Genomic DNA, 14,321 nt, shown 5'->3' with positions numbered 1-14,321 from the left:
CCAGAACGAGTCTTTAGTTGTGGTTGAACTCGAGCATATGATTGGAAAAACACCCAGTCTCGATTTAACTTCCAGGGATCCATCATGACATATTGTGCCTACATTCTAGCTGATGGGACAGATACCAGACTTCTGGCCTTCCACCCTCAGACTCATTCCTTTTATTTTGCATCTCAGAGTGTTTGGTGACGCTGTGGAACGGGCACCTGTTCAAAAATTTGAGCACATCCCCTAAAGTAGGAAGGATATCTGTGATTAAGACACAAGGTTACAGGTTAGGAGATTAAAAGTAAGATCCTCATCCTTTTCTGCCATATAAAAGGGAAGGAGAGGTGTAAAGGGGCCTTAAGTGTCATATCTGTCTGGGGAGGATCCCCCCAGCACAGGAACTTGAAGACAGCTGCAAAGCTTCCCCCTCACTCCCCGAGGACCACCTTGTGAGCCCTGTCATAGGAGGCAGGGCTGAGGGGAGGAAGGATGTGTCCGTATTGGGCCACCCGGAGAGACTGTTCTAACTTAGATGGGCCCCCAACACTAAGGCTATATCTCCACTACAAGCTGGGGTGTGATTCCCAGCTCATGTACACACACACCCTAGCTCACTGAGAGCTAGTGTAAGTATATATAGTAGCATAGGCACCATCGCACAGGTGGCATCAGCATCAGCACAGCTTAGCCAGGCCGAATACAAACCAGTGTGTACATACTCAGCACAGCGTAGCCGTGCTGACGCTGCCCGTGCTAATGTGATGCACAGAAGAAATCCTCTGTCTAGGATTTGAAAGAGAAATGACACGGAGTCTTATTTATATATTTAATTTTTAATTAAAAAATAAAGGTTATTTTAATACATCTCTTGCAGCCTTCGGGCAAAATGCACCCTCAACAAGACTTTAGGAAACATGATGCATAGCTATTCTTGGCACACAAGTCTTAAAAACAAATGCGAACTTTCTTCAGCCACTTCTTAACTCCATTGCTCTCCCCTAACCCTGAAAACATTTAAATGCTTCTTGGGGGGAAAAAATACAAACCCTACAATAATTAGAAATGGGCCTGAAGCAAAAATCTCAGTTCTGGAGGAGCTTGAAATCCAAACCGTGATCTCAATCTAGATTTTACCCAATGGCCGTTATCTTTATAAAGGATTTCTCCACGTCCCAGATCTGATCACCTCAAACCTCCCAGGAAGATCTGAAATCTGAACCTTGACCTGGGTCTGAATCTTGCACCTATCTTTATAATGGGACGAACCAAAACCCTGGGTCTGTGCATCCTCCAAAAAACTGTTTCACTTGGGCCCATGGCTAATAGAAATAAGTGCTGGTTAAATGAGAAATCGTGCTGTAAAAGTTCCCCTTTTCCTGGCAGTCATTGCCTTGAGGCCGGACTAAATACTCTGTCCATATCTACCTTAAAAGGCAAAGATAAGGTCAAGCGAAACACCAAACCCTCCAAGATGGTCATATCACTACACACCCACCTTCCGCGGCATGAAAGGAGCCCTGAGGCTTTTCCTGATTCTCCAGGCTATCTCAGGTTTCTAGACACACAGTTTCTTCTGGAAGATAGCTCTAAAGTACTCAGGCCCCTTTGTTATCTGCAGGAAGGACTTGTTGTTGGGAAGGGAAAGACTGTCACCATATGCATTGGGTTTCTTTGTTCCACGGTAGCCCACGCTGGTTGATTCCCAATGACACAAAGTGCACAAGCTCCTGACTTATACACAAGGTCTTTTTGTTTTGGGTTTTTTTTTTTTAATTTGTTTTTTTTCTCTTTCCTTTTTCTGTTTTTTTTTTCTTCTGTTTTTCCTCTTTTAACTCGAGGGCGTCGTCTCCTCCGGGGAGGGCTCCAATGTGTGCTCCGGAGACTTTCCTGTCTCCAAGGAGACTTCAGGCTTCTCCTCTGTCAATTCAGGCTCTTCTGGGGCCTGAGATGTCTCCAGCATCTGCCTCTGAACTTGGCTGTTCATCTTTTCCTCTGCCTCGATCTCTTCTGAAGAGGGAATGGAGTTTTTCTTCGGGCGGCCTTTGGGCTTTGTCGGAGCTTCCTGCCCACCTTTCAGTACCTGGAACAAAGATAATAAGTGTTTGGACCATTCTGAATTGCACTACTGTCTGCCATCCAAGTTCCTGATGGTACTTTTAACATTAGGATAAAATCTATCCCTGTTCAAAGAGCTGGCCCACGGTTTAGGCACCCTTACCTCGTACTCCAGACTCAAGTGGAACTTAAGTGATGCGTAGGCCTTGTGGGACTTAAATGGGGCTTAATTAATTTAAATGGAGGCAAGTACAAATCCAGCAGACACTAATATCTCAGACTTTATGTAGGGTCCATTTGCTCATTTTCACTGGGCTGGGGAGGGCTCAACACAGCACACGCACAGGCTTGTCCAAAATTCAGCTCCCTTACTGAGATTTTCTTTTCATTCTTAGCTTAAGGAGGAACAATCAAACCTTAGCCTGAGTTTCCAAAGTGAGTTTTTCTCCTCCTGTCAGCTCCCTTGTCTCTTAGAGACTCAATCCTTTTTACTCCTGCTTTGGAACTAATGAGACCCATCTGGTCTTCCTACCAGGATAAGTCAGCAAAATAGCTCTGTCACCTCTATTATCTCCATTTTGCACACAGGGGAACTGGGGCAAAAGAGGCGGCAACTTAGCTAAGATCATGCAGTGAGTCAGTGATAGAACCAGAATGGAACTAATGGGACCTGACTGTTCCTGCCCTTCCTTTCCTCTAATACAATACAGGACAGACACAGAGTATTGTCATTATTGTAGCTGGAGTGATGTATTGGACAAGTAGATGTTTTTTTGAAGGACAGGGAGGAGGCTTGGTATACACTAACTGAGAAACTGCATGTAAAAAGGCTTGAAGTTGGGAGTGCATGAAGGAGATGAAGGGAAAAGTCAGGAGAGAAATGTGGGCACACCATGGGAAGCAGGAGCAGGTGTACAGGAAAAGATGGAGGCAGGGTCAGAGATAAAGACAGCTTTAAAAGATAGAAGCAGGGACATCGCCTATCAGAGCTGGACTTAGCTTCATTGAGTTGAAGTCTCTTTGTGGTCCCCAATTGCCACTAGCAATAAAGATCCCAGGGTTGCCAAAAAATGAAAAGGGAGAAATTTCTGCTCCTCCCCCTTTCATCCCTTTGCTTTGAATCCACATTGCTGTCCATGGCCAGTCTCACCCAACGTACATTCAGCCATGTGAGCCTTTCGGGCAACCAGTTATCAGTAACAATCTGAACATTAAAATTCTGGACCAGATCCTCAGCTGGTATAAATCAGCATAGCGTCATTGGCAGAATTTATGCCAAAGACATCCAAATGTACACCCAGATTTACTCCAGCTCAGGATCCGTCTCTCTGACATTAGATTGGAGGCCTTGCTAGGAACCTATTGATCTCTTACCATTTTCTTCCACTTCATCCTGCGGTTCTGGTACCAAGTCTTCACCTGGAGCTGAGTCAGCCCCAGTGATTGGGCAAGGTCCAGCCTAGAAGACAAGAGATACAGAGACTTGACAAAGGAAATGTAGAGTCCAGATGCACTGCAGTAGACAATACCTGATTGTATCCTGCAGAAAGCCAATGGGGGCTCACATACAGGGACGTAAATTCCAGAAAAAGATAGCTATCGGCTTCCTCTATCTTGTCTTTTCTCTCCAGTTCAGAGGAGAATTAAAAATCAGTGTAAACAGTCATGATCCAAATTTAGCATCTAAAGAAGTATGGTCTTGTGGAGGAAGCAAGAATGGTCTTGTGGTTATGGTGCGGAACAGGGAGATAGGATAGCTGGTCTGTTTCCATCTCTTCCTATGTGTTTTGTTGGACAAGTGAATGAGGACAAAAGTTCGGTCGTCCAGCTGGAGACAACTTGGCCCTGATATCCAGCACCTCTGAAAATCAGGCCTTGGGTCTCTCAAGACAGCACCCAAGAATTGACACCCAAAATCAGAGACCACTTTTGAAAATTTTGGCCGTGTCTTTATTGTGCTTCACTTTCCCTATCTATAGACTGGAGATAAGGATGCTTTCTAACCTCACAAAGGTGTTGTGTGTCTGAATTTATTAATTTGCTGATATTACAGTGATGAGAGCTCTAGAAATGCCTATAAATACATTTGTGTGTGTTGGGCCTTCCAGGGACCTACAGTAGGCAGCACAGATGCTTATCCTAACTTATCCAGGCCAAACCTCCAAATCTATAGAGGTTCCTTTATAACTATTACAAAGCCTGAGATCTGGAGATCCTGGGCCAAATTCATCCCTGATGAAATTCCTTTATTTGTCACTCAAGTGAGAATGAATCTAGACCTAGTGGTGCAGTGGAGCTGCATTTGCGATGAATTTGGCCTTGTGTGATTCAGAAATTCTAAGTAGAGCTGGGCAAATGTTCTGCAACAATGTGAAGCCATGCAAAACTCAGGTGCAAACATGGAGTTGCATCTAAATGCATTTTAGGTCCCGTGAACTTTCTGTGGACCTTTTTGTAGTCCCTGAAACAACACGTTGTATGTCCCTGAAACGCTTTCCAAAGATGAGTTTTTCATAACAAAAGTTGTGATCCAACTAGATATATAGTGGGGACAGTCACACACACCTATATTCAAATACCCTAACAAACAAACTCACACATGCTTTCCCCACTTTGGGTCCCCTTTGCAGTTAAAGGGGCTGATTTTCCATCTCATACCACTCACTGTACTAAATAGCTGGAGTATTGAAGTCAAAGGAGCTACATGGATAAGTTTGGGAGAACAGAATCAAGCCCACAGGTTCCAGACATTATCCCATCTGCAATCCTTTGCTTCTAATTAGCCATGCAACTAAATCGCTCCCCATGCTCCTCAATGTCAAAGGACACAAGAGTGAGTGCAAATCTCAATCCATGTCCTTGCCACTGAGTTACCAGCTCATGAGCTCCCATGGGAAATATGTCTGCTTGACAAACTCCTGCCAGGAAGCCTGAGTCTTGTCACACCTAGATTACCTGTAACCTTTACAACCTCTCTCAGTATGCATTAGCATAACTGGCATTGCCTAGGAAACCAAAGAAACAAATAGAGAGAGAGAAAGGAAGAGCTAGGGGAGCGGAGATTGCTCATGAGTCTCGGTCATGTACAAAGCCAAAAAACTTTCACGCCTCTAATTAATTCAGCAGCCAAGACTGCTTGATTGATGGTGTCACTCAACTAGTCACATGAGGCAGTGCTGAGCCAGTCAGCACAACACCTGAGCCTTCGGGGATACAGAATCATGCCAAATGGGCCAGATAGCAAAAGAGCCCAGCACGCTGGGTACTGAGCTCTTTCAAAAAACCACAGCGTAGGAGTCGCTATGGGAGCTGCTTAAAAATTGACCCCATTTCGGTGCTTAGACGGGAGTTGCACTCATTTGAAAACCTGTCTCTGACTGTGGGTGCTAAGTGTTTGAAAATCTGGCCCAATGTGACCTGTGCTTAGGTGACATGATTCATCACATGAAAAAAATAAGCATATAGGTTAGAGGCAGGCTTGGCAGAATTCCATATGTATTTTTTTGTATAGTTTTGACAGATAATATCATTTATTTGTAAGCTTTTTGTATTGTTGATCAATTTAAATTTTCAGAGTTGCAGGAAATTACGGGGGGGGGGTCAGGCAAAAAGGGGAAAGTCACACAATAATAATTTAACGATAGTAGACGCTGTCGAGATTCAAAAAGTTAAAGCTTTATAAATGTCAAGATCACATCAAAATATACAAAGTAAATGTCCTGAAATCAAACAATAAAAAGTTCTCAAGCTGCATTTTTCTTACTTTGCCTATCTGTAAATTTTGTTTATTATCTATGGGGGGGGGGGGATTTTAGCCAGTTTGTGTGTATACAGTGAAAACAACATTCACTGACATTTACTGATCAAAATCTAATCCTTCCAACCTTAGGCCTCAGAAGTAGTTTAAACTAGGGGTTGGTGACACGTGGAGTTTTAGATTTTGTGAACCTCTCAAACACTTTTTTTAGGTTTGCAAAACTAATCTGAGTTGGCAACCTTTTCTCCTGTAATTTAAACCCACAATTTTCTCCCCACGCATCCTGACACATGGGTGATTCAAGTTCTTAAAAACAAACAAAAAAACCTCCCTTTCTTTTTTAGCATGTGTGATGCATTTGGCACAGAATAAACCCGAAAAGCTAGGCTGACATGATATGTGAATCTCAAATCACTTTGTAAATATTAATACACTAAGCCTCAGAACTCTTTACATGAGGTAGGTCAGTAGTTACAAAAAGGGAAACTGAGGCACAGAGCAGTGTGGCTATTTGTCCAAGATTACCATACAACAGGTTAGAAACAGAGCCTGAAACAGAATTCAAGTCTCCTGGCTTTCACGCCAATATGATGTCCATTGGAAAACACTTCACAGAGCCACACTGCCTCAAAGGGTAGTCTCAGATCTCCTTTGTGTGGGTTCCAGACAAACGGCAGTCAAACAAGCCTAATTCAGTATAACTAGAGCTGATCGGGAAACTTAGACACTTCTCCCTTTCAACATTTTTCAAATCAAAATATTTTGGGTTTCTGTGGGAATTTTCTAAAGAAACAAAATAAAAATCTTCACTTAGTTTCATTTTGAAATGATGTTTTGAAATGAAAATTTTCATTTCGTTTCCCAATGGCAAAAGAAAATGGACATTTTTGTTTCATTCAAATGTCATTTTGCTTCATTTTTTGGATGCTGAAATTTTTCAATTTTCTGTTTTGGTTTCTGGATTTTCAGGACTTTTCCTCTCTCTTTCTCTGTTTCCCCTCTCCCCCCCCCCTCCCCTTTTTTTTATTACCTTTTCTACCATTTTTCCACTGGGAAAATTGGGGGGTGGAGTAAAAAGTATGTGAAATGGGAATGAAAACAAATTTCACACTTTTTTCCAACTGAAAACAAATTGGAAAATAGTGAGAAAGTGCATGAAAATTTTGGAAAACAGTTAAAAATGTGAAAAGTGGGTTTTTCCTCACTTTCACGTGCTTTTTTTATCTTTGCCCCCTTTTAAAAAAAAAGAGAGAAATGGGTAAAACTCCCCCAATCCAAAAACTGAAAATGAACAGCTGAAATGTTTTATTTCCCAAACCTGAAGTGAAATTACATTTTAAGTGAAAACGAAAATGTCATTTAGACATACATTGATTCAAAATGAAACCAAAAAATTCATTCAGCTTAAAATGTCACCATTTAGGTGTCACCAAATGAAATTAATAGGCAGCAGGTTTAAAACAAACAAAAGGAAGGGTTTCTTCACATAACACACAGTCAACCTGTGGAGCTCTTTGCCAGAGGATGTTGTGAAGGCCAAAACTACAACAGGGTTCAAAAAATAACTAGATAAATTAATGGAGGATAGGTCCATCAATGGCTATTAGCCAGGATGGGCAGGGATGGTGTCCCTGGCCTCTGTTTGCCAGAAGCAGGGAATGGGCAACAGGGGATGGATCACTTGATGATTACCTGTTCTGTTCACTCCCTCTGGGGCACCTGGCATTGGCCACTGTCAGAAGACAGGATACTGGGCTAGATGAACCTTTGGTCTGACCCAGTATGGCCGTTCTTATGTCATTTTTGTTTTAGTTTTTGGAAAACAAAATACCCTGATTTCAAAATGAATATTTGGGGGTTACGTTTTCCAGTCAGAAATCAGAACATTTAATTGAAATTTCCCCATGGAAAATTTCAGTTTCACCAAAACCATATTTTCCAAAGGGAAAATTGTAAGGTATAAAAATCTCAACCAGCTCTAAATATAAACATCAACAGTCTTGGTTGAGAGACACTCAGGGAGAGATTGTGACCTTCCCTACTGGTGACTGCAGTGAGGCTGTTGCACAACAACCCAGCTCCTCATTGCACCTCTTTGTTTATGGGCTAGTCACAGTCACAGTCCTCTATGTTCCCCGAGGGCAAAGACTGCTCCAGTCTAGTGCTCATAGTGGAACTAGCTTCTCTAGAGGGGCTGGGTGATGGGCGGGTTTCTGCCTACACACCCACACCCATACCTGCACTAGCCAGTGGAACTGAGCCAGCATGGGAGAGGGAAAACATGCTGCACCCTTTCAAAGGGTGTAGCAGGGGAAAAAGCTTTGCTCTCTATTCCTTGCATGTATCTCTCTGCATAGATGCATGCTGCTATGCACATGTATCGAGCCCTCTCTTTATACAGTATGTGGTTTCCATTCATTCATTCTATTCAAGTCACCTTTGAGCCTGGGGAAAGAGCCTTGAAATCAAATCTGGTCTTCTGCCCAAGTCCTCCACCAATGGCAGAGTCCTTTTTCTTGGACCCGAAGACATCACAATTCAACTGGAGAGCACTCAGCACCGCAACGGCTGAGCAGCCCTTCTGCTACCTCAGTTTTTTCCACTTTTAAAAAACACTTTGGTCCTGTGTCTTTTAAAGTAGTAGTGATAGGCAATGTCATGGCAGAAAGCCCTTGCTATGCACGGCCAAAGTGCCCTCCAACCAGCCCTTGCCATGCATGACTGTGCCCTGATGCATTTGAAATGAATAGAAGTAAACTAGGGAGGAGCCAGATATAGTTTCCAGGGTGCCTGCTGTCCCCTCGCCTTGGAAAAGCGACTGTAGTTCAGGGACAGTATTTAGTATTTAAAGACAATGTTAAAGGTACCTGATGAAGCAGCGAGTAAATGGAGATCATGTTTCTTTAAGGGAGTCACCCATGCATTTTGCACTAGGGTCAAGAGCAGGTTGGACAAACACCTGTCAGGAATGGTCTAGATAATACTTAGTCCTGCCATGAGTGCAGGAGACTGGATTAGATGACCTCTCGGGGTCCCTTCCAGTTCTCTGATTCTATGATTTCACTCATAGTGCTCAAGGCTGCACTGGGCCCTATATTCTCCTCTGTGAGCTCAGAGTTTTATCAATCTTACCTCTGGTTTCTGAGTGTCACGTATGTGAATCCCCTGTAGATGGCTAGGTCTCATAGGGTACGCCTACACAGCAAGCAGGGTCCTGCAGTAGCATGTCTCAGAGCCCAGGTTTACCGACTCAGGCTTACACTACAGCACGAAAAATAGCTGCGTAGACATCCGGGCTCCGGTTCTGAAGCCTACTCCCATTCCTAGAGCTCAGGCTCCAGTCTGAACACCAACACAGATATTTTTAGTGCTGTAGCATGAGACTGAGTCTGCAACTCACTGTGGCAGGATTCTACCCTAAGGGTCGTGGCCCCGGAGCCACTTTCCCAGCCTCACCTCCAGTCACACCCCCATCCCGTTCCTCTGACCTGTCTGGCGTGGACAGATACTTCTGCTTTTGGAATTTCTTCTCCAGCCCCATCAGCTGGAGCTCCGTGAAGATGGTCCGGCTTCGGCGAGGCTTTTTCAACCGCAGGGTGGGCTGCTCCCCTTCCGACTCGCTGCTGGCATGGGTTTCGCTGGCTTGTGTCTCCGCGCTGGTGGCTCCCAAGGAGGAGTGGGGTGACAACGCTCGGGAGCTGGGAGCTGCAGGGCCGAGGTGAGGGACCACAGAGGGCTGCCGGGTGATGACGGAGATGAGAGGATATGCCCTCAGAGATGGGGACCCTAGGAGGGAGGAAGCACAGAAGAGAAGTACAGTTCAGTGACAGTATTGTCCAGTGGATAGTGCCCTGGACTGGGAGTCAGGAGACCTGGTTTTCATTCCTGGCTCTGCTACTAACCTTCTGTGTGACCTTTTTTAGCAAGTCACTTCTCCTCTTTGGGCTTCTATTTCCTTCCCCCCCCACCTTGCCCCTTCCACCCCCCACTCCCACCCCCGCTTTGTCTGTCTTATCTATTCACATAGTAAGATCCTTGAGGCAAAGAGTGTCTTCTACTGTTTGTTTGCCTAGTTGCCTTCTCTAGGTGCTACTGTAATACAACTAATAACTAATCAATTCTGTCATAAGTAGAGCTGTGTAGTTCCAGATGAGGAGTTTATTAGCCCCCAAAAATGCAGTTTGGGGATGACCCAAAACTATTTGCAAATTCAGATCAAACAGGGCAAATAGTTTTGGCCAAAACAATGAGGGGTTTTTTTTTTACGTCTGAAATGTTTCATTTAGACACTTTCAAAAATGAAACATTTTGATTTTTCATTTCAAAACAAGATTTCATTTCTAAATGTAATTAGATCTATTTAAATAAAAAGGTTTTAAAAAAATCCAAAAACTAAACTTAACAAAAACAAACAAAATATGGTTTGGGGTCAACCCAAAATGATGATTTTTTTGGATTGTTAGGTTCAGCTACCAAACCAAAAAAACCATTGTTTGCTCAGTTCTAGTCCTGAGTGATATATGCAGTAGAGATGGTTCACTTTACCATCTAGTTTACTGAGAGACGAAATCAAACCAAACTTTATGCCCGTCAGTCATTTAACCAGTGGAACTCTCCTTCTCTGTTGACGCTGAATGAATCCCTAGAAATGGGCCCAGACTGGACCATCAGGGCTGTACTAACCCTCAGAACTAGGCAGAAGTTCAGCTCTGGCTCAAGCACCAATCTTTGTGGCTAGGGGGCCATTCTGGAACATCAAATCCAAACATGCCCAAACGCTAGTGGAAGTTCTGATTCCGATCCACGCTTCCCAACCCAGGCGTGAGTCTACTTCAGCAGCATCCCAGTTCCTAAACCCTGTAAATCAGGCATCCTCTGACACTTTTGTATAGTGAAACTGGACCAATTAGTGGGGATGTATGTTTCATTGTGGTGCAATAGGAACAAGAAATGTAGGGTCAGGACTCCTGGATTCTATTCACTGCTTTACAGATGACTTGCTGTGTGATCTTGGGCAAGTCACATCACTTTTCTGTGCTTGTTTCCCCGCCTGTAACACTGGAATAATAATCCTTATCTCAGAGTTAAGATTTACCTAGGGAGTTAAGGTTTAATGCATTAATGTTTGTAAAGTGCTTTGAGAGCTTCAGACAAATGGTACTCTAGAAAGGCCAGGTCTGAGTACCATCATTGGGCCAGACTGTGAACCTCTTACACCTACTGATGAGCACCTGTTTACACACGCAGTTCTGTGGACCTCATTGGGACTACTTCTATGAGCAACTTTTCACCATTGAGAGTAAGGGGTTGACCATCTGGCTCAGAGAATGAGCAATCACGTTACAAATGCTGTTAAAAGCCTGTGAGTTTCTCTCTTTCTGGATAAATTATCCTTTCAGAATCTCATTGTTCATGCAACCAGGATTAGATTCTATTATTGTCCTCTGAGCTGGAGGACAGGGGTGTCAGACATAATCAGTCACGCTCCCCATGGTGAGTAGCGCAGAGCAAGCCAAAGAATAAGCCAGCACTTAGCAGCTCGATAATCAAAAATTACATAATCATGGTGAAGTCTTTAAAAAGGGCAGTTCTAAGAATGATGGCTGAATTTAGTCAGATCTGACTAAATGATTGCAGTGCTATCCAAACCTCTCCAGTAGCTGCAGCAATCTACAAAACCCAGCTGATTGCTGTGATCTCTACCACTATTTTTCCCTCCACATCAAAACTTTAATCAATTTGAAACAAAAACAAGACCTGAAATCCAAGAAAAGACAAGGCAAGAATTTACAAACGACCATTAACTGGTGTAATAAGAGGGGAAAAACAGTGATGTTTTGTTTCTATGGATCCTTTGGCACCTCGTGACAATGGTGATTTACAAATCTACCAGCTTGCTGGGCCAAATTCTGCCCTGATTTGCCCACCAATGGCTGTACAAAGAGGGTAAGTTTAGGTAGAACTCAACCCTTCACTTTACAGTGCCTGGTGTCTTGAATTCTCCCTTCACGGATACTTCCACAGCCTCATTGACACCAGCTGGGTTGCATGGGAATAACTGAGGGCAGAACCTCTCCCACTGCATGGGAACCATCTTGCCAGTTGGCCACTGCCATTTCTTTCTCTGCCACTGTGGATTATGAATGGCGATGTTCTTGCCCCCAGCCTGCAGCCTCCTTTGTGCCAGCTACACCAGGGCAAACAAGGTGCAAGGCCCTCCACTAGGAGAATACCCCCAATGCAGGAGGCCCTCTGCAGGAACCATGGGGCCAACTCTACCCCTGCCCTGCCTGGCAGGAAGCCCTGGCACAGGCGATGACATTGGGTGGGACCAAAGACACGCTGGCGGAGTGGCAGTCCTATGCTTTGTCCTGCTGCTATGATCCATGGGGGCCATAGTAGCTGGGCTATAATAGGGCAGCCCTCAAGGGCCCCTAACAGCCCCCACAGGCCCAGGATAGGGAGAGGGCAAGCACCATCCCTTGTGCCAACACAGGAATGGATATGGCCCACTCTATCTCCTACTCCAATATCAGGAGGTCTTGGTTAACAGCTTCCCAACCCTGGTATGGAGCCAAAGATCTCCCTGCGCTGCTGCAGGGCTCACACTCCAAACCTTTTCTCAGAGCCCCAAAATGCCATTCCTATTCTTGCACATAGGTGGCTTTTGGCCACAACCAGACATCTAATTGATTCTTTCTCCCTTACAGCCCTGCGTGTTTCCAGTGTAGCAGGGAAGCAAGACTGTTAAAGAGCAATAAATCACCCAAGCTCAGAAACTTCTGAAAGGCTCCAGCTGATTGAAACCTTGAGAGGGAAGCATTTTTACAAGGGGCTGGACTGTAGGGAGCTTAGCAAAGGGTATTTTATAGCCGAGCAATCAGTGATATTTGCTTTCCAATTCGGGTTAAGGGTGGTACATGGGGCTGCACAGTGGGAGGGCTAGAACAGCTCCCAGAACTAGGAAAAACTCAGACGTCAGGGATTGTTCTTTAGACTGCCGAAAGCTACTTAGGTAAGAGGAATATGTAAAGGGGAAAAGGGAATCTCCTTCCTTGTACCATGATCACTGGCCTATACGTGTAAGACACAATGGTTGGTTATTGTATGACAGCTGATGAATGCTGGGAAGCACAAGGGACCAGATTTCACAAGAGCATGGTTCCAGATTTTCAAGTACTCAGTCCCCTCAAGTGGGACCATATTTCAAAGCGCTTAACTCCCATTTAAACCCCTAAATAAGGGACATATTTTCCAAAGTGCTCAGCACCCAGCAGATCCTGTTGTGACACCTCTCGCCAGATTTTCAAAAGAGCTCAGCGCCTATTTATTTTGGTCTCTATATGGGAGCACTTACTTACTTACTTTGGAAAATCTGGTCTGTTATCCAGGAGTGCTGGGTCGCAAATAAGGATTTGCTATTGTCAGACTGCTCACGAGTGCTAGGCAGTAAACAGCTTGTCAGAGCTGTTGGCTCTAACTATTTTCTATTCATTTATTATTTAGGACTATTAAAAAAAATGTAGGTCAAATATTGGGCCAAACAATTGTAACAGCATCTCTTTAATTGACCATTATTAATAATAATAGTAAATAATCATTTTTATTTGTATTTCCATAGCATCTAGGGGTCCTATTCATACACCAGGAACCCATTATGCTACGTGCTGTACAAACACAGCACAAAAAGATGGTCTCTGCCCCAATGAAAGCTTCATGTTTAAGCGTCTTTCTTTCCCTGTCCTGTCTTGGCATGGGGGATGGGCTAGATGACTTCTTGAGGTCCCTTCCAGCTCTACATTTCTATAATTCAGTGAAGATGCCTCATCTTCACGCCAGCACCTGACAAGGCTTCTCAGATTTCTCATCCCTAGTTCTGAAGGCATAAGGAGAATTTGCCATGCAGGATGGTTGAGAGATACAGCAAGGAGAGCACTCAGAAAGATACTTGGGATCTGAGACTACTGACACTGTCTGGGGAAGGTTACAGTTACAAAAATAGGTCAAAGTCTATGAGCCTCGGTCTCCTCTTTCACTGGTTTACATCAGGAGTAGCGGCATTGTAGCCAGCAGAGTGACATGGTTGAGACTTCCAAAGGAGCCTAAGGGAGTTAGGCACCCAACTCCCAAAATCCCAGTCATACAGGTGTAAGTGAGATGTTGAGGAGGCCCCATGGGTCTGTCTAGCTAGGTAAATTTATAGAGCATTGATCACTGAAGAATCTAGGCTCTAGATCATAAAGTAAAAAGCTAGGGTACAAACTGATCTGAATCGAGGTGCCTCAAAGGTTGGGGGTGTTTGGATGCAAAGCCCTTCCTGTTCTATCTAGATATACCATTGATAAGGTTTCAGTCACTATGGTATCTAGATGCCATTTGCACAATTCAAATCCAAACAGTTCTGGATTTCAAACATAGATTCTGAACATCGCAGAGTTCAAAAGTGTTTGGATCCTTCTCTAGACAGACACAGTAATTGTGGAAATGAAGCAATTTCTTAATCTACAACAAATTAAATATT

At 44.0% G+C, this 14,321-nt stretch overlaps 1 protein-coding gene across 1 annotated transcript in view; it reads right to left on the bottom strand.

Moving 5' to 3' along the window:
* Positions 1–857: 857 nt before the first annotated feature.
* Positions 858–14,321, bottom strand: part of BARX2 (BARX homeobox 2) — a 51,794-nt gene continuing 38,330 nt past the window's right edge. Inside the window, exons 2-4 of the mRNA XM_034754683.1 lie at positions 9,289–9,586; positions 3,418–3,502; positions 858–2,068 (exon numbers count right to left, since the gene is read on the bottom strand). Of these exons, the coding sequence (XP_034610574.1) occupies positions 1,817–2,068; positions 3,418–3,502; positions 9,289–9,586 (635 nt within the window). The 3' untranslated portion in view covers positions 858–1,816. The remainder of the gene's footprint in view (positions 2,069–3,417; positions 3,503–9,288; positions 9,587–14,321) is intronic.

This window comes from Trachemys scripta, chromosome 21 (assembly GCF_013100865.1).
Source record: "Trachemys scripta elegans isolate TJP31775 chromosome 21, CAS_Tse_1.0, whole genome shotgun sequence".
NCBI classification, from domain to species: domain Eukaryota; kingdom Metazoa; phylum Chordata; order Testudines; family Emydidae; genus Trachemys; species Trachemys scripta.
Note: the sequence above shows the minus strand (reverse complement) of the source record. Positions and strands in the feature narration are given on the sequence as shown.